The sequence below is a fragment of the Arachis hypogaea genome, chromosome 6, assembly GCF_003086295.3.
Source record: "Arachis hypogaea cultivar Tifrunner chromosome 6, arahy.Tifrunner.gnm2.J5K5, whole genome shotgun sequence".
NCBI classification, from domain to species: domain Eukaryota; kingdom Viridiplantae; phylum Streptophyta; class Magnoliopsida; order Fabales; family Fabaceae; genus Arachis; species Arachis hypogaea.
Window position 1 is genome coordinate 6371753 of NC_092041.1, and position 22518 is coordinate 6394270.

General features: G+C 35.0%; 3 protein-coding genes across 5 annotated transcripts; 2 read left to right on the forward strand and 1 right to left on the reverse strand.

Moving 5' to 3' along the window:
• Positions 1-1869: 1869 nt before the first annotated feature.
• LOC112695637 (DEAD-box ATP-dependent RNA helicase 3, chloroplastic) lies at positions 1870-6916 on the forward strand. Its single transcript, XM_025748058.3, has 10 exons — positions 1870-2570; positions 2759-2892; positions 2998-3412; positions 3630-3728; positions 4055-4279; positions 4593-4970; positions 5504-5644; positions 5766-5861; positions 6005-6306; positions 6436-6916. The coding sequence occupies exons 1-10, from the start codon at positions 2124-2126 to the stop codon at positions 6518-6520; spliced, it is 2322 nt and encodes a 773-aa protein (XP_025603843.1). The 5' UTR covers positions 1870-2123; the 3' UTR covers positions 6521-6916.
• Positions 6917-8304: 1388 nt separating this feature from the next.
• On the forward strand, positions 8305-10362 carry LOC112695638 (anaphase-promoting complex subunit 13). Of its 2 annotated transcripts, none has more exons than XM_025748059.3 (4): positions 8305-8965; positions 9244-9342; positions 9416-9469; positions 10020-10362. In XM_025748059.3, exons 2-4 carry the CDS (start codon positions 9267-9269, stop codon positions 10079-10081), a joined length of 192 nt encoding a protein of 63 aa, XP_025603844.1. In that variant the 5' UTR covers positions 8305-8965; positions 9244-9266; the 3' UTR covers positions 10082-10362. The 2 variants fall into 2 exon arrangements, with proteins under 2 accessions (XP_025603844.1, XP_025603845.1); XM_025748060.3 differs by having other exon boundaries at positions 8904-9117.
• Positions 10363-11190: 828 nt separating this feature from the next.
• On the reverse strand, positions 11191-21781 carry LOC112695639 (uncharacterized). 2 transcript variants are annotated; one of them, XM_025748061.3, is made up of 21 exons: positions 21145-21781; positions 20977-21061; positions 20251-20290; positions 19917-20165; positions 18717-18816; positions 18575-18649; positions 18306-18404; positions 17792-17908; positions 17581-17696; positions 17365-17464; positions 16590-16948; positions 16008-16332; positions 15397-15611; positions 15066-15284; positions 14621-14807; positions 13758-14008; positions 13111-13203; positions 12920-13021; positions 12484-12841; positions 12225-12362; positions 11191-12154 (listed from the first exon to the last, which is right to left on the reverse strand). In XM_025748061.3, the coding sequence occupies exons 1-21, from the start codon at positions 21274-21276 to the stop codon at positions 11453-11455; spliced, it is 4062 nt and encodes a 1353-aa protein (XP_025603846.1). In that variant the 5' UTR covers positions 21277-21781; the 3' UTR covers positions 11191-11452. The 2 variants fall into 2 exon arrangements, with proteins under 2 accessions (XP_025603846.1, XP_029154674.1); XM_029298841.2 differs by having other exon boundaries at positions 19917-20155; positions 21145-21746.
• Positions 21782-22518: the final 737 nt, after the last annotated feature.

A 22518-nucleotide genomic window follows, 5' to 3' on the forward strand; every position in this document is an offset into this window, starting at 1 on the left:
GATTAAAATTTTTGGAGATGGAGACTGAAACTTTAATAACATTTTATACTTAAACTACCCTCATTTCAACTAATTAATTCCAATTTTATCCTTTGCACAATTTAAATTAGAATTTTATTCTTATTTCAATTTCTGTCTCTCAGTTTGCACCAAACAAAATATTGAGATTTATTTCAATTTCTATCTCTTAGTCTCTGTCTCTCAGTCTCAGTCTTTCCGTCCCTGTCTCTCCACCAAACACTAGGTCATTTACTCTGTCAATTCTAATGGAGGACAAATAGTCCCTGACAACTCTAACAGGGAACAAAATAGTCTTTAACCTCCTCTGTTCGAAAACGACATTATTTTCTCATAATTTTCATCATATCTCGCATAACACTAACAGTCTAACACTGTAACTTCAAGTTGCACGATGCACACTCTACAACTTTAATGTTCACAAGAAGAAAAATCCTCAATTTATTCTCAATCAATTCATACTCAAGATTCTCAATCAATTCATACTCAAGAAACTAATAACTCTCTCAAGTACTTGTCGTCTTCGATGAATCCCATGAATCTAGACAGCAAGTATGATTTGTTAAGACCTGTCGTCGTCGTCATCTCCCTCCTCTTCTGCCCTATCATCTCCATGATCACATTATCCACTACTCCGATCGCTTCATTCAACTTCTTATCCGAACCTATGTTCAGTAATCACTTCAGTTTCCATATGAGCGGCAACGAGAACATTACTCGTTGTACTGATAGCTTGAATACAGGGTCAAAACTGTCTGCTGACTTGAACTCCGGAAAAGAAGGAATTAAGCACTTAGGGTCCATTTCAAATGAGAATTTGCATATGATGTTGAAGGAGAATCTTCTCATGACGTCCTAATGTCCAGTAATCTATATTGCTTGCTGGAGAGTGGAGAAAGGCGTGTCCTTAGGGTAATTGTGGAACTTGATCTTGAGGATGTGGTGGATGTTGTCGGGGTTTGAGGTGATACTGTTATCGAGGACGTGGAAGTGGATGCTTCTGGTGGGTGAAGTGTGGAGGAGGTGGTTGTACCAGTCACAGAGATTTAGGAAGTATGTGGTCCATGACATGTTGAGATAGGTGCGACGACAGTTACACCATTGCTTGATCTTAGAGCTAAAAAGGAGGACGCAAAAGATGAAAAAGAAGACTATGAAAGTGAAGAAGGAGAGTATGAATGTTAGGGTTATGCGAAATATGATGAAAATCAGAGAAGAACAGTGTCGTTTTCGAACAAAGGGGTCATGGATCATTTTGTCCCATGTTAGAGTTATTAGAGACCATTTTGTCTTCCGTTAGAGTTGACAAAATTAATTGTTAAAGATAAATTGAGTAATTAATTTTAGTTGAGGACCGAAATAGATAAATACTCTATTATTTAAAGTAAATGCTCAAATCAGTTTCAATAAAATTTTATTATTTTATAAATTTTCAAGAACTATTAATATAAAATAGATTAATTTATTTATTATTTTCAATCAATTTTTAATATACATATTATATAAATAATTTTTTAATAAAATTTATTATAAAATAAATAATTTTATAAAAAATATGATTATAAAATAAATTAATCTTTTTCAAAAGACAAAAATACCAATTCAAGAACAAAATATCCTATCTAAAATTTGTTGAAAATCAATTTCAGTATTAACTCTATTATTTAATTTTAAAATTAAAAATATAATTAACTTTGTAAAAAACATTTGGACAATGAACCAATCAAATACATTATTTTAAAATACAATTAAAATAAAAAATTAATCACTAAATAATAAAAAAACTAGTGCACAAAAAACCATTCTTTTATATTGAGATGATACAAAAGGGGGTAAAAATATTGAGATGATAAGGAGGTAATATCCCATAATTTGTCAGTGTGTGGAAATATCTGAAGCCAAATTATCCAGACATTGAGTTGAGAGAAAAACAGAGAGAGGGAGCGGTCGTGGATATTGGAAAGGCCATACATTCCCAAATAGCTTCGTGGCCTTATCATTTTCTCATTCTTCGTTTCTCCTTCCTCCTTTTCTCTCATAAACCCTCCCTTCTCTCTCAGAACTTTTAACAAACACCTGGAGACCCTGGAGCTCATATTCCCAATATGGCTTCTTTGATTGGAGTTTCTTCCATATACCAAACTCCCTCTACAACTCTCGAACTACACAAACGACCACCGCTTACTACTACTTCTTCTTCTTCTTCCTCTCTTTCCTTGCAATGCTTGGACAGCAAGTCCCACTTCAACAACGTTCTCAGAGCACACCTTTCTACTAACAATGGCAAGGGAGGTTTTAAGCCCACTGTTAGTTTTGTTACTTCTGCCATTGCCACTCCAAATTCTTCGGTCCTCAGCGAAGAAGCATTCAAGGGGATAGGCAGCGGTGATGACTTTGCCGACGACGACGACTTTGCCGGCTTTGGCTCTGAAACCGAAGAGGGATCTTCTGCTGTTAGCTCTGAAGAACTCGACGTTTCCAAGCTTGGCCTTCCTTCGCGCCTCGTTGATACCCTTCACAAGCGTGGGATTTCGCATCTTTTCCCCATTCAGGTTTGAATTTTAGCGACCAATGATTGTTTGCGTTCGGTTTATTATTTGAGAAATTTTCCTGGGCAAGATTGATTAGCTTACCGCAATTTTGTAGAGCCATAATCATGTCTGACACAGAAAACACTAATTAAGGAATGATAGTTAGCAATGTGATGACTTACTTTTTCTGGTTTGTATTTTACGATTAGAGAGCGGTGTTGGTACCGGCATTGGAAGGTAGAGATATCATTGCTCGGGCAAAGACTGGGACTGGCAAGACACTAGCATTTGGGATTCCCATTATTAAAGGCCTTACTGAAGATGAACATTCAAGTTCTCTCAGGTAATCATTCTTTCTACTCTATGCAATACACTTCTTTTTATTTCAGCTTTTGCTTGATGTTTGTATAACTAACCATCATATGCTTTTGTTTCTTCTTTCTTTCAGGCGGTCTGGTCGTCTCCCCAGAGTGTTGGTTCTTGCTCCTACCAGGGAGCTAGCAAAGCAAGTAGAGAAGGAGATAAAGGAATCTGCACCTTATCTGAGCACAGTTTGTGTTTATGGGGGTGTTTCCTATGTTACTCAACAAAGTGCGCTTTCACGTGGAGTTGATGTAGTTGTTGGGACGCCTGGTAGAATAATTGACCTAATCAATGGGAACAGCCTTAGACTGAATGAAGTTCAGTACCTGGTCCTCGATGAAGCGGATCAGATGCTTGCTGTTGGGTTTGAGGAGGATGTGGAAGTAATATTGGAAAAGCTCCCATCAGAGAGGCAGAGCATGCTTTTTTCTGCAACTATGCCAAGTTGGGTAAAGAAATTGGCTCGAAAGTATTTGGACAATCCATTGACAATAGATCTGGTATTTTTTTCTTACCTGGGATGAGTCCTAATCCAAATGTATTTGTTGTTGCTTCTTTTTTCTTCAGATTTTTTTGTTGCAGCATAACCTTAATTTCTTGTGAATTTCATTTCCATATCAGCGAATAATTCAGGCAATATTTTGTTACATGATTTTGATGCATTTAAAGCTAAATAAGGAAAAACGATAAATGTGCTTTTCTTTTTCTTTAATCAAGGTTGGCGATGAAGAAGAAAAGCTTGCAGAAGGGATAAAACTTTTTGCTATATCAGCAACTGCCACTTCAAAGCGAACAATTCTTTCCGATCTTATAAGTGTAAGTAACCGATTTGTTGACCTTTTTCTATTTTAGTTTGGTAATCTCTATATACACATGCACATATCTGTATGCGAACTTATGGTATCGTTCAGAACTAGGAAATTTGATTAAGTTTATCTGGTCTCCTACTAGTAATCCTGGTCCTAATTACCTAGTTTTGAACTGGTTGTGTTAGCTGTTGCAAGTTGTTAATTGTTGAGTCCGTTATTATTTATTTATTTATTTATGATATATTTTACAAGCAAGATTTTCTGTGTCAGTGTAAATTCCTATCTTTATGGTGGTGGTTCAATAATTTTACTGAATGTTATTATGTTTTTTAGGTTTATGCTAAGGGTGGGAAGACTATAGTTTTTACGCAGACAAAAAGAGATGCTGATGAAGTATCATTGGCATTAACAAATAGTATAATGTCTGAAGCATTACATGGTGATATATCTCAGCATCAAAGAGAGAGAACATTAAATGGTTTTCGACAAGGAAAATTTACAGTTCTTGTTGCCACTGATGTTGCAGCCCGTGGACTTGATATTCCTAATGTTGATTTGGTATGTTGTCCACATATAACTATCCGATCTCCAGTGTTATGTGCAAATCTGTTAAAATTCCAGCAATATTTGTTATTTTTCCTTCATTTAGATCTAATGCAACTGATGCTGAATAAACCAAAGAACTTGAAAAACCTATAATTTGGGGATTAGGTTTAATAGTTCGAGTTTTGGGATATTACCTAGATTTAACTAAGCCTTCATCGTCTCAAATTTATTTACCAACTGAAATTTATGATCCATATTTGACTTAGAAGCTTCTTATCAATACCGCGATCAGTACTAAACCTTGTTGATCACCTGTTTCCTTCAGATTATTCATTATGAGCTTCCCAATGATCCAGAGACTTTTGTGCATCGCTCTGGTCGTACTGGGCGTGCAGGGAAACAAGGTACTGCCATTCTTATGTACACCAGTAGCCAGAGGAGAACAGTTAGATCTCTAGAGCGTGATGTAGGCTGCAAATTTGAATTCATCAGTCCACCCGGTATCCAAGAGATTTTGGAGGCATCTGCTGAGCAAGTTGTTGCCACGCTCAATAGGGTTCATCCCGAGTCTGTTGAGTTTTTTACACCGACTGCACAAAAATTGATTGAAGAACAGGGAACAAGTGCCCTTGCAGCTGCACTAGCACAAATGAGTGGATTCTCTCGTCCTCCATCGTCCCGATCTTTAATCAACCATGAACAGGTATCGGGAATCATATATTTCTAAGAATGATGTCATCTATTAAATGATTTCTACCCTGCCTTTGTTTTATGTAATTAATACATGCTATGTAATTAGGTTCCTTTTTATGGTGGGGGCAGGGGGGTGGGGGTTGTTTAAAATATATGGGATTAGCTTTATTGTTTCAACAAACTGCTCGTTGTGTTTTAAAAATCAGCTTTTAGACATCCTGTAATGACTTTCCAGTGATAATGATCTTAGTTCGTGGTTCATTCCCAACTGCTGCTGTGACTTGTGAGTTTATCTTAGTGCATGGAAAGCTAGTGTAGGTTTGTCACTCATTCAATAGTCTATTGAGGTTTTCATGCATGGTCTCTAGGAATTTGATGTTAATGTTGTCTTCTCCCAACTAGATCTCCACAAAAATTTTTGTGGGTGATCTGGACCAGTGTGGTGTATAATATTTAAGTGGAAATTAAAATTTAAAATACGTATTTTGTTTTTCGGAGCCTTATGTTATCTGATTGGTTCGTTAAAAAACTTTGGTATTCTAGGGATGGGTTACATTGCAGTTGATCCGAGATTCAGATAGTAGAAGATACTTCTCTGCAAGATCAGTCACTGGGTTTCTGGCTGAGGTTTATTCTCCAGCTGCTGATGAAGTTGGAAAAATACATTTAATTGCAGATGAAAGGGTTTGTATCTGAATTATATTGAGTTATTTTTTGTGCTCATTTTGATTGGAATTACAGTGCTAGTCAGAATGCACCCACATTATCCAAGTTGTTTGATCATGTTACCAATTCCTAATATCAGGTTCAAGGGGCTGTTTTCGATCTTCCAGAGGAAATTGCTAAAGAGTTACTTAACAGGGAGATACCACCTGGAAACACTATAACCAAGGTTACCAAGGTAACTACATCTTTATTCCGTAGTCATACAAGGATTATGATTATCTTCTGCTTTTGCCCAACCAGAACATCATATTTTCTTTTGTATGATTTATCGCATCACTGATTGTGTAAACATAAATGTTTATACTGCTTTGTTGGCAGTTGCCTGCCTTGCAAGATGATGGACCACCAGGTGATTTCTATGGGAAGTTCTCTGACAGAGATGGTAGTAGCCGAAGAGGTTCAGGTTCTGGTTCTGGTTCTAGGGATCGGAGAGGCGGTTTTAGAAGCTCACGGGGATATGGAGGCCGAGACTCTGATGATGATTTTGGTGATTCATATAGGAGAGGCAGTAGAAGTAATAATAAAACTGGCAGTAGCTGGTCTCGAGCTGGAAGATTCAGTGGTGATGATTGGCCAATTGGCGGTAGACGACCATCAGGCAGATCTTCATCATCAGACAGGTTAGTGTACAAATGACTACTTTTAACACTCGTTTGGTAAGTTTTCTTCCTAGACGACAAGTCAGGACATGCTTCATCTGTGTGATACTTCTGTGCATAACTGATCTGACATCCCAATGTGCTCTGCAGAGGTGGTTTTGGAGGGTCCTGTTTTAATTGTGGGGAGTCTGGGCATCGAGCATCAGATTGTCCAAACAAGCGCAGCTTCTTTTAGGTTCTTCACGTCATTTATTTTTGGGCACTGCCTTGTCCAAAACGCAAGCGCCACCTTGGATGTTGGCCTAATGGATTCTGAAAAGTTGAAACAGAATCAACGTTTATACGTATCCCTGTTGTTGGTCTACTCTCCTGGGTGGGTGCTCTGTGTTTCTGGCCCTTCTTTTCATCATGATGAAAAATTTATCACTCATTTGTTTTGGGGTTTTGGGCAGTGGTATATTAACTAGAACAGTTAACTATATGGTTTTGTTTCTGTTTTTTTCCCTTTTTTTTTTTAAATCTGGGTGATGTATGGTCCTGTATTGTTAGCCACTTTTAGACTTTAGTATGTGTTTGAACCTTAATAGTATACACAGAGATAAAAATATCTGAGAAAGGTTTTTACTCGGAAGATGCTTTGAAGCATTGATTGAGGTCTAAGGCCTTAAACTAGGTGAATCTATTTTCGTCACTTGCTTCTTGTCTACTCCAGAATGGCTCTTAATAAGTTAGAACATTAATTTCTTTTGCCAATGTGATTCTAAACTCCAACGGTGTTATTCAATTGAAAGGGATTTGCCAAGATTTCATCAACCCCTGCTGGGTGGCTAGTGATTATGAACAACTAAAAACAATGATGCAGATATAAACACGCACTCGCATTTACTCAGTCCTCAAATTCCACATCCAACTCGTAACATAACATCCTACTACTTCTACAAATATGATAAAGTATCTCACTTACAGAAAGCAACAAACAGAAATTGAAATCATCAAGACACAGTCCAAAACCAAAGAAGAATATTATATATTATGGAAATGAGATATTACATTATTGAGGTGTAGGCCTTTTTTTTAATACTCTATGTAAAAGTAAATATTTTGTACCAAACTATATTTTTTTAACCCAAAATTTTATTTTCGACTAATATTTTATAAATTAGCATTAACAATTTACTAATTTACAACGTAAGAAAAGATAATTCACTGTTTTGCAACTCTTAAAGTGTATATATATATATTTTACTAACTTTTTTCATATTTAAATGATTTAATTTGTTATTAATAGAGTTCTAACTCATCTTATTCTTAATTTTATGCTCAAGATTTTATGAATTGAATAATTTAAGAGTGAACCGTGATAAACGATGACATAGTCATTAGTCCACTTGTGTATATTGAAAGAAAGATTTTTAAAAGATAAATTGTTATATATATATATATATATATATATATATATATATATATATATATATATATATATATATTAGAAAAGTAAAATGTATTAGTAATGTTGATAGGTTGAATTTAGAAATAATTGAAGTTGGAGGTTTTTGTTTGCAGCCAAGTATTAAGATTAGCATTTAAGATATAGACATTAAGACTGCATTTGGTTCTAAAAATAGAATAAGATAAGATATTAAGAATAAAATATAGAATAGAAATATAAAAATTAATATTCTTGTTTTGTTTAATAATGAATTAAATATAAGAAAGAACATATTATAAAAATTTAATTTACTCTAATTTTTTATATACATTTTTAAAAAAAATTATATAATAATAAAAATATATTTATAAAAAAATTGATAAAAATAATAAAAAATAAGTTATATTTTTTATTAATATATTTGTGTTATTTCTATTAAAAATAACAAAAAATATATTAATTTAATATCTTAATTTTTCTTGATAGAATATTTATATTTATATCTCATCTGCCAAATATAATTTTATATGTTCGCATTTGTATTAACAAAAGCAGCCTAAGATTTAAATAAAATATTGTAATTATTTGGAGGAATTAAGGATTATAATTATTTAAATTTAAAGTTGTTAAATTAATGATTTTACAGTAAAGAATGTAAAATAAGATGGCTTTAAGCTTACTGAATAATAAAAATTTGGATGACATTTGCAATTATTGTAGTAGCACTGAGTTCACATTGAGAAGGTGCAATTCTTGTTTTTTTTTTTTTTTTAAAGTAAGAAAAAAATTCTATTTCTTTTAAGAAATGAATTCTCATTCTATTTCAGATTTAAATATATGATTTGAAATAATTAATTGCATAAATAAAATAAATTGTGTGTTTTTTATTATTTTGTTTTTGTGATTTTTTATTTGTTTTTATTTATTTATTTATTAGCAATAATTTTAATATTTTAATCTTTAGTAATGATGGAATTGTAAATTAGATTTTTTTTTGTCACACATTTAACTTAAACACTAATATGAGAATTAGAATTTTTTTGAGAATTGAAAATTATATTTTTATTGTATTCTAAATTAAAGAAAAGAATTATTTTCTTACGAAAATTCTATTAACATCATTGGAAAGTAAAAACGCTCAAACTTTTGAAATATGACTTAACTTTTAGTTGCGCTGCTCATACAGTGTGGACATTGGCAGTGGTCTCAAATTGAAGCCTTCTGACTCTGAGTTCCCATTTTCTCTCTAAGGTTCCATCGCTTCTCTCTTTAACTTTTTTCTTTTACCTTTCACAATCCATTTTCATCCGTTCATTAATTCTTCTTCTCTTACGCATTTTACACGCTTTTTTCGAATTATTAATGGCTTGAAAATCGTTGGTTTCTACATAAGCTTCGTGACGGTAAGCTTTTTCACGGCGGTTTCCTCCGTATCTCTAGCTAGAGCGGCGGCGACGTGGTTAAATATGCGTTTTTTCATATTTTATTCTTATTGTTGTTCTATTTTAATAATTGCAATGGTTTTGTAGGGTGTGGTGGAAAAAAGTGAAATATGGCAGAAGTGAGTTTGGGAATTCTGATTGATATTGTTGACGAAGAATGGATGAGAGACACTCTCCCGGATGATGGTATTTTCTTTTTCTTATTTTCAGCGTTTTCATATTCATCTCTGATTGTTCCTTTTCCGTGCTGTAATTGCAGATCTCCCACTCTCCCCAACCCTAGTTGTTCGGACAGATGATACCGAGGACCCAAGTATGTCTCTTCATTTCAATAGTCTTCTTTGTATAATCACTTTCTTCTTCACCGTAGTTTTCAAATAATGATTCAATTGAGCACCCGAATTGATTTTTGTCTGCTTAAGTAATTTTTTTTTATGGTGGCTGCTCTATGTTGACACATAGTATGTAAAGTAATTCAGTCTATAATTATGTGCATACAAAAAATCAGCTATCATCTTATTTTTGTGTAGACATTGTATTTTTGTTCGGCCAAATATATGATGTCTGATTTGTTGGTTAATTTTTTGTGTATAAATTGTATTTTTGTTTGGCCAAATACATCAAACTAAAGGACTCCATGCAATGATGCAAATTACGCAAATTCCCAATATTTTCCCTTGTTTTATAATGTTATCTTGTGAAGTTACAAAACAGAGTAGCGAGCTGTACCAAAATAGTTACAAGAAAAAGAAAGCAAGTATTAATTCTGTGACATGTGGTGTTGTTTAACAAGATGAGTAATTTTATTGGTGGGTTTATTTCTAATTTTCTTCTTAACACTGTTGTGCTTTGCTTTTAATCAGATCAGGAGACACAAGAAGTTAATGCGGATGCTTGGCACGATCTTGCCTTAGGTCAAGAATAGAAAGTTGATTAGTTTCATGCTTTGGAGTAGGTTTGAGACAATGATGCTTCTTGTTACTGAACTACGTGCCATCCTTCCTATTTCTTGGATAAATTTTATGCTTCAATTTTACGAACCAGTTCATGTGATGTCATTGCCCATGGATTGCTGTCACTAGAAGTACCTTGTATAGTTGTATTGCCGGTTAATAGAAACCAGCACTTGATAATGCATTTTGGCATGTTTATTAGATTTTTTGTTCAAGTAATACCTTTAATAAAGTAAGCAGAAAATATTGTATCTTTTTGTTTGGACGATAATCAACTTTAATATAAATGATTTACGTACTGATAGAAAATACTTTTAAAAGATCAAAAACCATAAAGTGTTTTTAAAAAATTAAAAAAATAATAAAATATTTTTAATAAATGAAAAATTATTTTTGTATTTGACTAATCATTTGTGCATTTGATTTGAATTTGTGATAATATTTGAATAAATTTCTAGATGTATTTGAAAGAAATGTAATAAAATTTTAGCTTTAGATTTTTTTTATTAAGAAATTTTAAGTGTAGAATATCATATCAAAATTCAATCTTTAAAGTCGGTCTTTAAAAATGTATATAAAGAAAATTTTATCATTTTAATTTATTAAAAGTATTTTTCTTTAACGTCTAAATTAAATTATTCAAAGATACTTTTAGTAGTTTATTTACTCATTTTAAAGCTAAACAAAACAAGCATCAGATATGCAGGGACGAGCAGTCAAGGAAGTCATGAGTGTGCAGTATGGTAAAAAACTTGTGAAAAAGTAATATAACCAAATTTTAATATAAAACAACATTACTCTATCAATTCCATGTATGAAATCATCTAGTTACCAACGGCAGAAGTTACCCTTATCTGGGGTAAAGCTGAGTCGAAATCAGGTATAAATCACCGCAATGGATTGATAAAACCACGCATCCTTGTAAGTTCGTTTCGTTATACAGTTCCGAATTAGCATTTAACTCGTAAGCTTTTAGGACAGAAGATAATTTTAATTGCCAACAGATATTCCAGATAGGAACGGGAAAAAACTTGTGCGAGAGAAAACACGATATAAAATCACACAGAGTATGAGAAAACACGATATAAAAGAATGTGAAACAAGTATAGAACACTTAATCTTGGTAAACTCATCTACAAAAATCGAGAATAGTACAGGGAAAATGGAAAAAAAATTTCTCGGTATAATAGCACGTTTGTTGGGTAAATTTGTTGCAAACTAATTAAGTAATTATACTAGATTTCATTCACACCTAAAATGGTTTCTTTACAAAAGATGATAAAACTTGAATTGTAAATAAATTCAATTCCAAGTGCTCACGCTGTAGTGATGTTGAATACCAATCACAAGAATGGATCATTCACAGGTCCTGTAGTAGAAACATTTGTCTCAGGAGCCTCTGCTAGTGGTGATGGTACCTCTGCTACCGGTGATGGTGCCTCTGGTGGTGCTGGATTGCTCGGAGGTGTGGCTTGAGCAGTTTCCCCACTAGCAGTTGCATTTGTGGCAGAGACTGGCGCAGCGGTAGGAGCTACATTATCGACCTTGGTTTCACCTGACTCTGGCTCAGGTGGAGTGGCCTCTGGAGCTGGCGTGGATTCTGATGTAGATTCTGATGGAGGTTGATCACTAACTGGGGCAGGAGGTGTCGCCTCAGATTGCTGTGTGGATTCAGATTGCTTAGTGGAATCAGGCTGCTGTGTGGAATCAGGCTGCTGCGTAGCACCCTCTGGCGTTGCTGTGGTTGTGGGAGGTGCTTCGAGTGCCAATGGCTTTCCCGGTGGTGTTAATGAATTCTGGGCAGCAGCAGCAGCTGGTTTTTTCTGGATTGATATAGGAGCATCAAGAGACATCATCCCTGGAGGTAGGATTTCGATGGGTGGTTTCTTCCCTGCTTCCTTCAAACTTGTAAGCTTAGGCTCCTCAAGAGAAGCTAAAAATGCAGCTGTAGCATCTGTCTTCTGTGACGGGGTAGGCTCAACCTCTCTTTGTAGCATTTGGTTCCAGGCCTGAACCAAGTTCTTCAACGTTGGACGTCCGTGTGCCTGCATACAACAGGGTCAGACTACAAGCAAAAAACGGAGGGATCAAGTTCTTGTAGATAACGAATCATACATGAGCATGTAGCACGGCCTCAGCCAGCATGCCAGTATCCTGCCATGCTTTCTCCATTAGAGCATTGTCTCCCAAAACAGCAGCAGCAAATGCAGCTTCCCGTCCCAAGCCAAGTGTGATTAAGTTGTTTACCAAACCCTGCAGTGCATTAAGGTAATCCCGTGTTCATTATGAAAATTTCGAAGTGTTGTATGTTACACCAGCATGCATCAAATAGCCAAAAAATAAGAGGAAAAGCAAGATTGCGAAAGAGGAATACACTTAGCCGAGTCAATTCCCCATGATTTGCAAGGCGTAATGCCATTCCTCTCAACTCATGACCTTGTAAAGCACCTTTCACTGAAGCAGCTGCAGCTAGCCTCTTGAGAGCTTCACGAGCAATTTCACCCTGTGCAGTAGCATCTGCAGCATCAATAAGATCCAAGAACTCTCTTGCAAATTTCACTATACCCTGAACACCTTCAACGACATCTTGTTTCTTGTCAGACAAATTAAGAATGTCATTCAAACCAAGACCAGTAGTATCATTTCCTATATTCCTGCTGTTACTCATGGTAAGAAGACACTGGAGAGCTCTCTTCAAATCATTGCTCTTCATTGCCAAATCGAACTCCAACCTGCATATCATAAAGAGCAGTATGTTTTAAGTCTGAGCAAACCTCAACATAATTACAATCATTGATTGCTTGCGCTACCTCTTGGATATTCCAGGTAAATGAAGTGCTTCATTGGCATAGCCCATTCCTAGCAAAAATTGTGCTAAATCATCATGATGTTCTCTCCCAAGCCTACTTGCCCTGTATGAAATTTACAATGTTAAGATATATCTCTCTCTCTGATTTAATGCATTAGGATTAGGTCAGAACAGATAGAAGGAAAACAATACCATTTTACTGCACTAACAGCATCGCCATAAGCAGCAAGACATCGGCATCGAATACCAGGATGACTCAAGGATAAGGCATGAGCGAACATGTACCTATCACAACAAGATATCACTGCCATTATTCATGAAACCAGAATCCAAAATGAATATCCTTTATTGGTTGTTTGTCAAGATTAAAAAATACTCAAGGAATTATATTCACAGGAATATTATACTTGGAAATATCATACTCGAATATTATTTTAAAAAAAAAAACTTGTTTGTTAGCATTATAAATTGTTCGGAATTATTTTTAGTATTCCCAAGAACAAGTTACAAATATGCTTGTTTCATTATACATATTCCTGGCAATGGAATCTCAATTGCCCAAATACCCCCATTATCAATAGGAGGAGGAGCTCTTTGACAAGTAATAAAATAATTGAAAGATAAAATTGTAACTTTTTATGTTATTTCTTATTCCATTGACATGGGTTAAGTCTCCTAGAAATAATTACCCTTGTGTGAATCCCATGTATGTCTTTTTATGCAATAAAGGAAAGGCAGAAAATTGAACTCCAGGAAACACAAGTTCACATGTAACTGAACATATATGAAAAAGCTTGGATGGATTAAAAATTCAATTGAACCTCAGATGTCTGACTCACCTGTCAATTAGCCAAAGAACTCCATCTCTGACGCCTACCACAACAAGAGGTCCAATCGGGCGTTTCTGCTCCATCGGAAAACGAGTTACTGCCACAGAGACACCCCCACCACCAACAGCCACCTCACTAGCCTTTCTCTCTTCTGCTTCCCTTCCCATCCAAGAGTCATCGGTGTCAACTCTAGATTGTTTTGGCAATGATAAGAAAGGTGGCACTGAAGGAGCATGCTGAAATGAAGCCAATCGTACTACCTAGAGCAGGACAAAACAGAGATGTCTATACTCTTAAAGAAAAGGAAAAAGGAATTTCATTGAAGAAGAAAAAAGTGCAAGAACAGAGGAAAAGGCATTCACTCAGAAGACATAAGAAATGTGTTTACTTTTTATGAGATGATATGACAAGGTAACCAGTACATGGGCAAAAAAGGTGCAGAATGTACAAAGGATTAAAAGATATTTCAATAAGGATGCAAAAGCATACACCCGAAATATAACCAAGAAGCTTCTAACTATCCTCTGTTGAAATTTCTGACAAGATTTTGATGAATTATTCAGAGAATAATTCAATATAAATAAAAACAGAACTTACATCTGAGTTGCATTTAATTGTCTTGATCCATGCAAAAGTCAAATATAAGACATTCATTACAACTCTTGAAATCGAAGAAAACCTAAAGCCCATAAAATGTCAACACAAACTTCTATTGTGGATGGAAGTGTGTTCAGAGCCATACTCTGTTATACGAGCATCTACAATTCATATTATTCAGGACACAACTAAAGCTCAAATCTGAGGGAAGACAATATAGACAGAGTGTTGCAATAAATTTCATAGATGACAAAAAACTTGACAGCAATTTTAACCTGCAACATTGGTGGCCTCAATGATATTCTTTCTTCTGTAGTAGCTTGGGGACCATCTACTGTAATTAGTGCTAACTCTCCATGCTCAGCTACTGCTCTTGCCTGTGCTTCTTTCATTTTCTGCTCTTCCTTCATCTTCTTTGTTTCAATGTCAATTTGTGCAACCCCAGCATCTACAAAGACAACTCTGAAAATCAAAACATACAAGTGGTAAATAATTTTGGCTGGAGGAGTGCCTAATCAGTTCAAATTGGATGACATTGGTTTCTATAATATCTTCATCTCATTAGTTATTACGAAAAATATGAATAACACATTAAAGTATTGCAAATGCACTAACTTTGTGCAATACAGAGACAAATACATAGATGATTGGCACAAAGAAAAGATAGGATTTTCTTTTGGAGGCTTTTGAATAAAATTGTAGAGAATGCGCAAAACTTACTCTATAGTAGTTGGTGTAGCCACAAACAATTGCCTGCGGTGCCAAACGCCACCAGTAGCATATGGGATTGCAACATCTCCCAGGTATCTATATTGAGGGCGCAAACAAGAGATGACTATGTATTGCTGATATGCAAATGCACAGTATTCAACAGTTTGGTCCCAAGCAGTCCATTCTGGCTGGGGAAGTAAACCGCCCACAGGCTGGAATGTCTCCCAACTGAATCAAAAACAAAATTGCATGCAAAACTAAATCCAAGGAATATCTGAAGATTTTGGCCACATAAACAAATTGTAGATTAATGCTACACTAGTGTACAACTAGGTTAAACCTGTATAGCTGGAAGTTTTGAGGTGCTGCCTCAGCTGGAGATCTGTATGAAGAAAATCCATCATCATAAGTAGAAAATGAAGAAACACCACTACTTCCATAACCAGATAAAGGCATAGACTGGATTGTTGAAATAGCTGTGGCAGCAATAGGACTGACTCTCCTAGATGACCGATAGGCAACTCCAAGCAGTGCCCCTCCATGCAAACCAATCACCTGAAGAAATTCGTGGGATAGAAAAACACGTTACTGCCCAAATGATTGTTAATAAGACGATAAGGGCATACCATCTTTATAGTTTATTAATATACACAATCTGCCAGAGTAAGCATGGTCATATGTCATATCTAGAAAGTATCAGACCCCCCCCCCCCTTTCTCCCTTTTCCAGTTGCTTTGTATGTAAGTAAAGGAATTTTGCAATTAATGCAAAATGAAAATAAATGCAAGTTGAGATGAATGCTATATCATTGAACTTAACTTTAAAAACATTTATAAGTTAATATTCATGAAGGCAGCAGCACAGCCACCGGGAACACGATAATCAGCCAAGGCTAGATTATTACAAGAAAAGTCTTTACAAGGGTAGTTTTAGGACAAAACAAGGACCTACCGGTTCACTGCGTGTACCAACAGATCTCATTAGTATATTTGATGTTCCATCATCTAATAAGATGCGGACTTGAACAGAAGCTGAGGAAGCTGCTGCGGCAGCAGCAGCTGCTGCTTGTGCTGCAGCTGCCTCTCTTGCTCTTTTTGATGAAGTACCCTTGGGAAGAACAGGAAGTCTTGGGGGAATTGCTGATTCCAATATAGCAAATCTGTCACGGCATGTATCCCAAGCAAGAAGCCTTGCAGTTCCAGAGTCAACAATTGACCAATCACTAGCCATGTATACAGAGAAGTAAGGAATATCTGGCCAAACAATTGCAACATACCTGCAAATATTTGTGCATTCAGAAAAAAACCACAGTAATGATATTTAACAAACAAAATGCTTTTGCTTAACCATATTAAGATAAAAAGCATATAAACCACAAAACATTATAAATAAATTTTGAATCACAATAGTAACAGTTTTATGTGTTGTATATTCTATAAAGAAAAACGAAACCATCTGTTACATTTAAGAATTAAAAACATTAGTTAATTTGATTGAATTATGGAAATAAATTAAAAGTAAGAAAGAACTTACTTCCCTGAACTGCTCACAGAAAGCACAGAGTATGAATCATGTGGAACAGGTGTACTAATGTGCTTCTTCCCCTGCTTGACAGGCAATGGTTCAAAAAAATCTCCCTTTGATCTTCCAGTTTCTGACAAGGAGCTATTATTTCCAAGAGATGGATTTGCTGAGTTGTTTAACTGGAAATTTAATAGCTTTAGTTCCCTTTCAACTACAAATACAGCAGAATGTTCTCTGCTGTCTGATGGGGTTGGTAGCGGAGCTACAGGTGGAAGAGATCTAGGGTCAAACTCGCAGATAATAACACCAATATTGGTTCCAGTAGCAACAAGATGTGGCTGCAAGGTGTGTGCAACCATACAATACACCTGCACCAAAAATCAGCAGCTAAATTCAGTTTGAACAAACCCAGTAACAGGTGTACAGTCAACAAAAAGAGGGCAAGGAGTAATATGAACTTGAAGTTCAGCTTCTCCTACAGTAAAGAATTAATTGCCCAGGGCATTTGACATACATTTTCTACAATATACAGAAACTATGATAGGACTAAATTGATGCTTTCCACATATTCTCTATGCTCAATCTTGATCTATCCTCACCCCTATTCAAATTATACATTTGACAGAGTATTTAGTTGCTTTGAATTATATTATCACTCTTATTTTTTTCTAGCTTCAATAATAAGTTATGAGAACAACAAACATGCTCTTTTTTACTGTAGCATACATACTTAACTAAATCAGATAATTACGATGTACAGTATATGTGCCAGTTAACCACATACCCTCAGTTTCTTATTAGGAGCAAGAACTTGTGGAGGAATAACTGTTGACAATTCGCACAATGGCCTTGTGAGAGCAGAATAAGTGGGATGTTCAATTGCCCTAACAAAAGCATTTATATAAAGAAATGTTCAATTTTATAATTAATAAATCTCGTCACTAGACTATCAAGTAACGAACAAGAAACACAAAGGCACCAAAGAAAGGAAATGGCATACCATATGTGAGAATCTTTAGCACAGGTTAGAATATCAAGGTTTGGAGCTCGGGGATGACACCATGAAGCCACGCTGTGGCAAGCCAACTTTGGGACTGGCTTTATGCGCCGCAGCTCCTACAAATTAAAAGCAGGCAACAATAGCAAAATTTAAATAAATGACAAATCTTTATGACTGGGAGAATTTTCAGAGTTAAATATCACTATCATACCTTAAAGGAGACTGTGTCCCATATAGCTAATGTCTTATCCGCACCAATTGTAATTAGCTGAGGAGCACCTCCCATCACCCTAGACAGCTCAACAGCAACAACCCCACCATCATGTGCCTACATGCAACACATGGTATCAAACAAACTGAATGTGAATAAAATTTGTTCAAGTCTTACATAAAAGAAGAATAGGGTAGAACTGAAAAATAAGGGTAGGAACTTAAGAAGAAAAGAATCCAAATATATCTTCATTTACTTCAATTTAATTATACAATTTTCCATATGCCAAAGCTTCATAATTTTCTTTTGTTTTATAAAAAATATGTCATGCATTTCATATTAAACTCAACCAAACATCAGTGCACTATCTTAATCATAGAGGAAACAGCAACTTTAATTGAGCTATAAATAATGATGGCTTATTTCTTTGTAGCCATGATTGCAACAAGTATTTATCTTCACCGGTTATGAGACAAACTGACATAGTAGAGGTAACTAGAGGGGAAAATGATACTTTTAAGCTCAGCTTGGGCACAAGTTCCCGTGAATCTGGCCCTTGGTCAGCACTCCAAATTATGAGCAATCCATCACTGGCTCCTGAGACCAAAAGAGCCTGGGAGAAAACAGGAAAAAAAAAAACCTTCACACCAGAGTACAAAAACAACACTTCCAAACACAAAAGCAATACGAAGAGACAATAAACCATCCTAGTTGCATTCAATAAGATTAACTAGCAAATGAAATTTCTCAATAATAAGTTCTTCATGGGACATCAAGATTTACCTCACCAGAAGCAGCCATGAAGGACATTAAGCAAGAGATTGATCCTTTATGACCACCAGTGTACCTTCGCACAAGCTACAAGGAATAGAAGTATCAATAACAAGCTAATAGCTATAACTAATAGAATACTTTAGGTACCCACCTTCCATGTGATCATTGAGAGAACTCTAATGACACCATCAGATGCACCAAAAGCAACAAGAGGACCATCACCAACACCAGATCTATAAAGGAACTCCATGCTGCAACAGATAGAATTGGGGAACTAAAGGAACTCATACGGTGTACATGAAGATAGCAAAAGAGATGTAAAATATGACAAATGATAAATTAAAAGGTTTACATATAACGTGTTATGTCAGATTTCCATCAAGAATTAATACAAATAAAAAGCTGAATCTTGGTACGCTTAAATGGAAAAAAAAAAAAAGGAAGATGAATGTTCACACTAGGATAGTAGTTTTTAAGAAATATTAAGAGAGAAAATAAATGAATTTGGCAATTTATACATGGAAATGACCACTTGTCCACCTATCAAATATGAAATGTATGACTCTTGATACTTGTGCCTGCATGTTCTGTGAAACATATATTTTGCAGAAATGAAGGCAAGAAGCCCACAACAGTACGGATCACAAAAATTTGATTTACAAGTTAATTATTGTCATGAAACCACTCCTCCCAAAAACTTAAGAAACCACTCCTCCCAAAAGCTTAAGCTGATAGTAGGAGGTACATAAATGGTTATATCTCTAACATTCACCCTCAAGCAAGAATCTCTTTATGGGTTTGCGTGAATTTTTGCATAGGCCTTCTTTCTCTTTTTATTTGCCTTATTTTGAACTTTCTTTCCTTCTGGGGGGGATAACAATGATCGAAAGCATTTAGTCATAAAAGTATTGATACTATGTCATGAAACCACTTTTTCTAAAAGCTTAAGTTGATAGGATGAGAGACATGAATGGTATATCTCCAACAATTATTTTACTAAATAAAATTACCATAATCTTTGAAATAAGCAGTTATACAATGTTTGTCAGATGACTTCACTAGAATGCAACTATTCTCATTGTTTTATACAGAGTCATACAGCTTTTACTTGATTCCAAACAAACAAAATAAATATTTTTTACAACTAATAGAGAACAAAGTATTGCTTGAGTTGGAGTATGTCAGATTATGTAAATGAATACTTCATTAAAGGAAGGAGAAAAAAGCTGGTAAAAGGTAATAGCAACTATCAGATAATCAAAATGTCCTTGCCTTAATAGATTATTAAAAGCAATTTTGACATCAATGGCTGAGGATCTGCTGAACAACAAATAATGCAATAAAAATTTACCAGAGAAGTGACTTGTTATCAAGCTCTTGCTTTGGTACATCACGACCACGCATTGTCACCAAGTCCAAAAAAATAGCTTTGTTTAAACAACATATGACAAGAAAATGCCTTCCTTTTGTAGTTGGGGCAGGAGAACTTAAAGCTGAACTGAGATGATGGACAGCTGTAGGCGCCTCTGCAGCTGCCGATCGATTATGCCAAAGTTGCCAAAAGCGTACATCGTCATCATAAAAATTCACCTGCTTTACACTTTAAGGTAGATAAAGAGTCATGAAAAAAAATGAACATAAAAGAAAGGAAAATGACATATAATGTTAAAGAATAGGCATATTACCTTCCTCCTCGAATGGCTTCTGTAGGTTTCCCTTTAGACTCTACCAAATCCCCAGGAAAAAAAAAAAAGGAGGAAAATGAAATTCTGTTAATAAATCAGTACAAAAATATTCATTGCCTACAATAATGCTTAAGAAGGAATTTATCATGCTGTTTTAGTAATCCTATAAAGAAGAATCACTCGTTAGCAGTTACAGTATCCAAGATTCATTAAACTAATAACATGGAGTAATTCAACGATGCAATTTAAGTACATCATAACTTGTTTGAACTAAATGACATTCATGGAAATTCAAGCAATTCTTGCTGCCAGAGCATAGAATGGTGTAGCAGAGCTTGCATTCTAAGAGAACTTTCCTGAACAGGAGCAATATTGTGACAGATGACAATAAACTATTATTACATTTAGGCTCCCAAAGGACATGAACCTGACTGAAGACTTTTCTCTTCTAAATACAAAGCAATTTGGCAACCACCAATTGTTAGTTAATTGCTCAATATTCATAACACAATTCCATACAAGATTCCCAAACTCAACAAAATTCCGCCCAGAAACGCTTCATAAAACCAGCAACGTACTAAACTTTACCAATGAGGAGATTCATGCTCTCATATCCATCCAATTAAAGCAAAATGCAGCAGTTCAATAACAGAACAACAATGATTAATGCTATCTACTATTTCATAAGCATTTTCACAGCTAAAATTTTGGCAGCAAGTGTGGAACCTGTCTCTCCCTCTGCAAGCTTCTCCAATTTCGCGCCGACCAAACGTCGCTCGTCCACTCCACCAGCTTTCAGCTCATATATCACCTGAACAACGCTTCCACATCAAAATATGATAACAGATTTCACTGGCAACGAACGGAGCAAAAGGAAAGAGAGAAAAACTGTACCTGACGGTGTTCCCAATTCCAAACGGAGACTCGATCTGAATCATCGGCGGTTACCATCCATGGATGCGTCGGATGCAACTGGATCTTAACGATTTTGTCAGTGGAAGGCCGGAAGGCTTTCAGCCGCAGCATCTTCTCCTCTTCTGGTAGCTAGAACAGTGGAAATAACAAAGAGAAACAGATTCACAGAAAGTAGCGAAGATTGGAGAAGCGCTTCAGATTTAGCTTAAATCTCTGGAGAGCTCAGATTCCATGTGAATTTTCTTTTTGACGAATGTGCGTTCACTGAACGCACGTCAACGACATCGAGCTACAAAAACTTCTTCCTCGCTAACAACCATGCACCTTTCCTCTTCCTTTTCCTTTCTTGTTTTCTGAGTAACCAAACAGGAATAAGCAGCACGTTTGTAGCGAGGCGGGTTCAGATTTGAAAGATGGTTGATGCTAAGCGCGGATTTATGAGCGGTCTAGCGTTGGAGGCTCCAATAAATGGAATTGTCTTGTGCTTCTGCAATTGTGCAAAACGGAGATCTCTGACGACTTTGCTCTGATGTGCTATCGAACATTTCCTTCCCGTTCTTTTTTAAGTTTTTTTCTTTCTCAGTTTCTATGTCCTTCATTTTTTTTGCTAAACTATATTTTTTTACCTTAAAATTTAACAATTTTAAAAATATAACTAAATTTTATTTTATTTTAATTTTATTTTTAAATTTGTTTTTATATTAAATATATTTTTAAAAGTAAAATTTTAAAAAAATTAAAATTAATCTAATAATAATATATAATAATTATATTTGATTTATTTATATTAAAAATTATTTTTATAAAATTATTGTTAAATTAATTTTAAATTTTTTGAAAAATTAGTCCTAAGGTATATTTGATTTCAATCAAAAACTTCTAAAACAAAATTTAAACAAAATAAAATTTAAAAATATATTTAAAATTTTAAGAATAAAAAATATATTTTATACTGTATGTATAAGACAAAATTCGAATCAAATTATTATTATTTTGTCTCAGAGTTAATGAATTGCTAACTTGCTATATGTATAAGATAGAATCTAAATTTATATACTCGTTTAAAAATTAATCACTCGACTAATCTAAATTAATTTTTTATTGTTATTATTTTGTCCCACAGTTTCTTTTAGTCTGGTAAGGTCAAAGACTCATTTGCCGTAAATTTAAACTTTATAGAAAAATTTGTTATTGACCAATGAGTTATTGTATGTATAAAGTAAGATTCAAATCTCTAATACATACTTAAATAGACTGACTAAATTGGTTTTTTTTTTTTTTCTAAATCTATTGGAGTTTCACTTTCCCGTTAGAGAAAAATTAGGCAGAATAGGCCCAAATAAGGGGCGATCA

What these genes read in the sequence shown, in the direction of transcription:
- LOC112695639 (XM_025748061.3), bottom strand. Translation starts at nt 21,276, where the DNA reads ATGCTGCGGCTGAAAGCCTTCCGGCCTTCCACTGACAAAATCGTTAAG. An exon ending in GGGACACAGTCTCCTTTAAG is followed by an intron (nt 17,697 to 17,791) that starts GTATGATAGTGA and finishes TTTAATTTGTAG; the next exon opens with GAGCTGCGGCGCATAAAGCC. An exon ending in TTGGTACACGCAGTGAACCG is followed by an intron (nt 15,612 to 16,007) that starts GTAGGTCCTTGT and finishes GAATTTCTTCAG; the next exon opens with GTGATTGGTTTGCATGGAGG.
- LOC112695638 (XM_025748059.3), top strand. Translation starts at nt 9,267, where the DNA reads ATGGCAGAAGTGAGTTTGGGAATTCTGATTGATATTGTTGACGAAGAA. An exon ending in AGACACTCTCCCGGATGATG is followed by an intron (nt 9,343 to 9,415) that starts GTATTTTCTTTT and finishes CTGTAATTGCAG; the next exon opens with ATCTCCCACTCTCCCCAACC. An exon ending in AGATGATACCGAGGACCCAA is followed by an intron (nt 9,470 to 10,019) that starts GTATGTCTCTTC and finishes GCTTTTAATCAG; the next exon opens with ATCAGGAGACACAAGAAGTT.
- LOC112695637 (XM_025748058.3), top strand. Translation starts at nt 2,124, where the DNA reads ATGGCTTCTTTGATTGGAGTTTCTTCCATATACCAAACTCCCTCTACA. An exon ending in CGCATCTTTTCCCCATTCAG is followed by an intron (nt 2,571 to 2,758) that starts GTTTGAATTTTA and finishes TTTTACGATTAG; the next exon opens with AGAGCGGTGTTGGTACCGGC. An exon ending in AGATCTTCATCATCAGACAG is followed by an intron (nt 6,307 to 6,435) that starts GTTAGTGTACAA and finishes TGTGCTCTGCAG; the next exon opens with AGGTGGTTTTGGAGGGTCCT.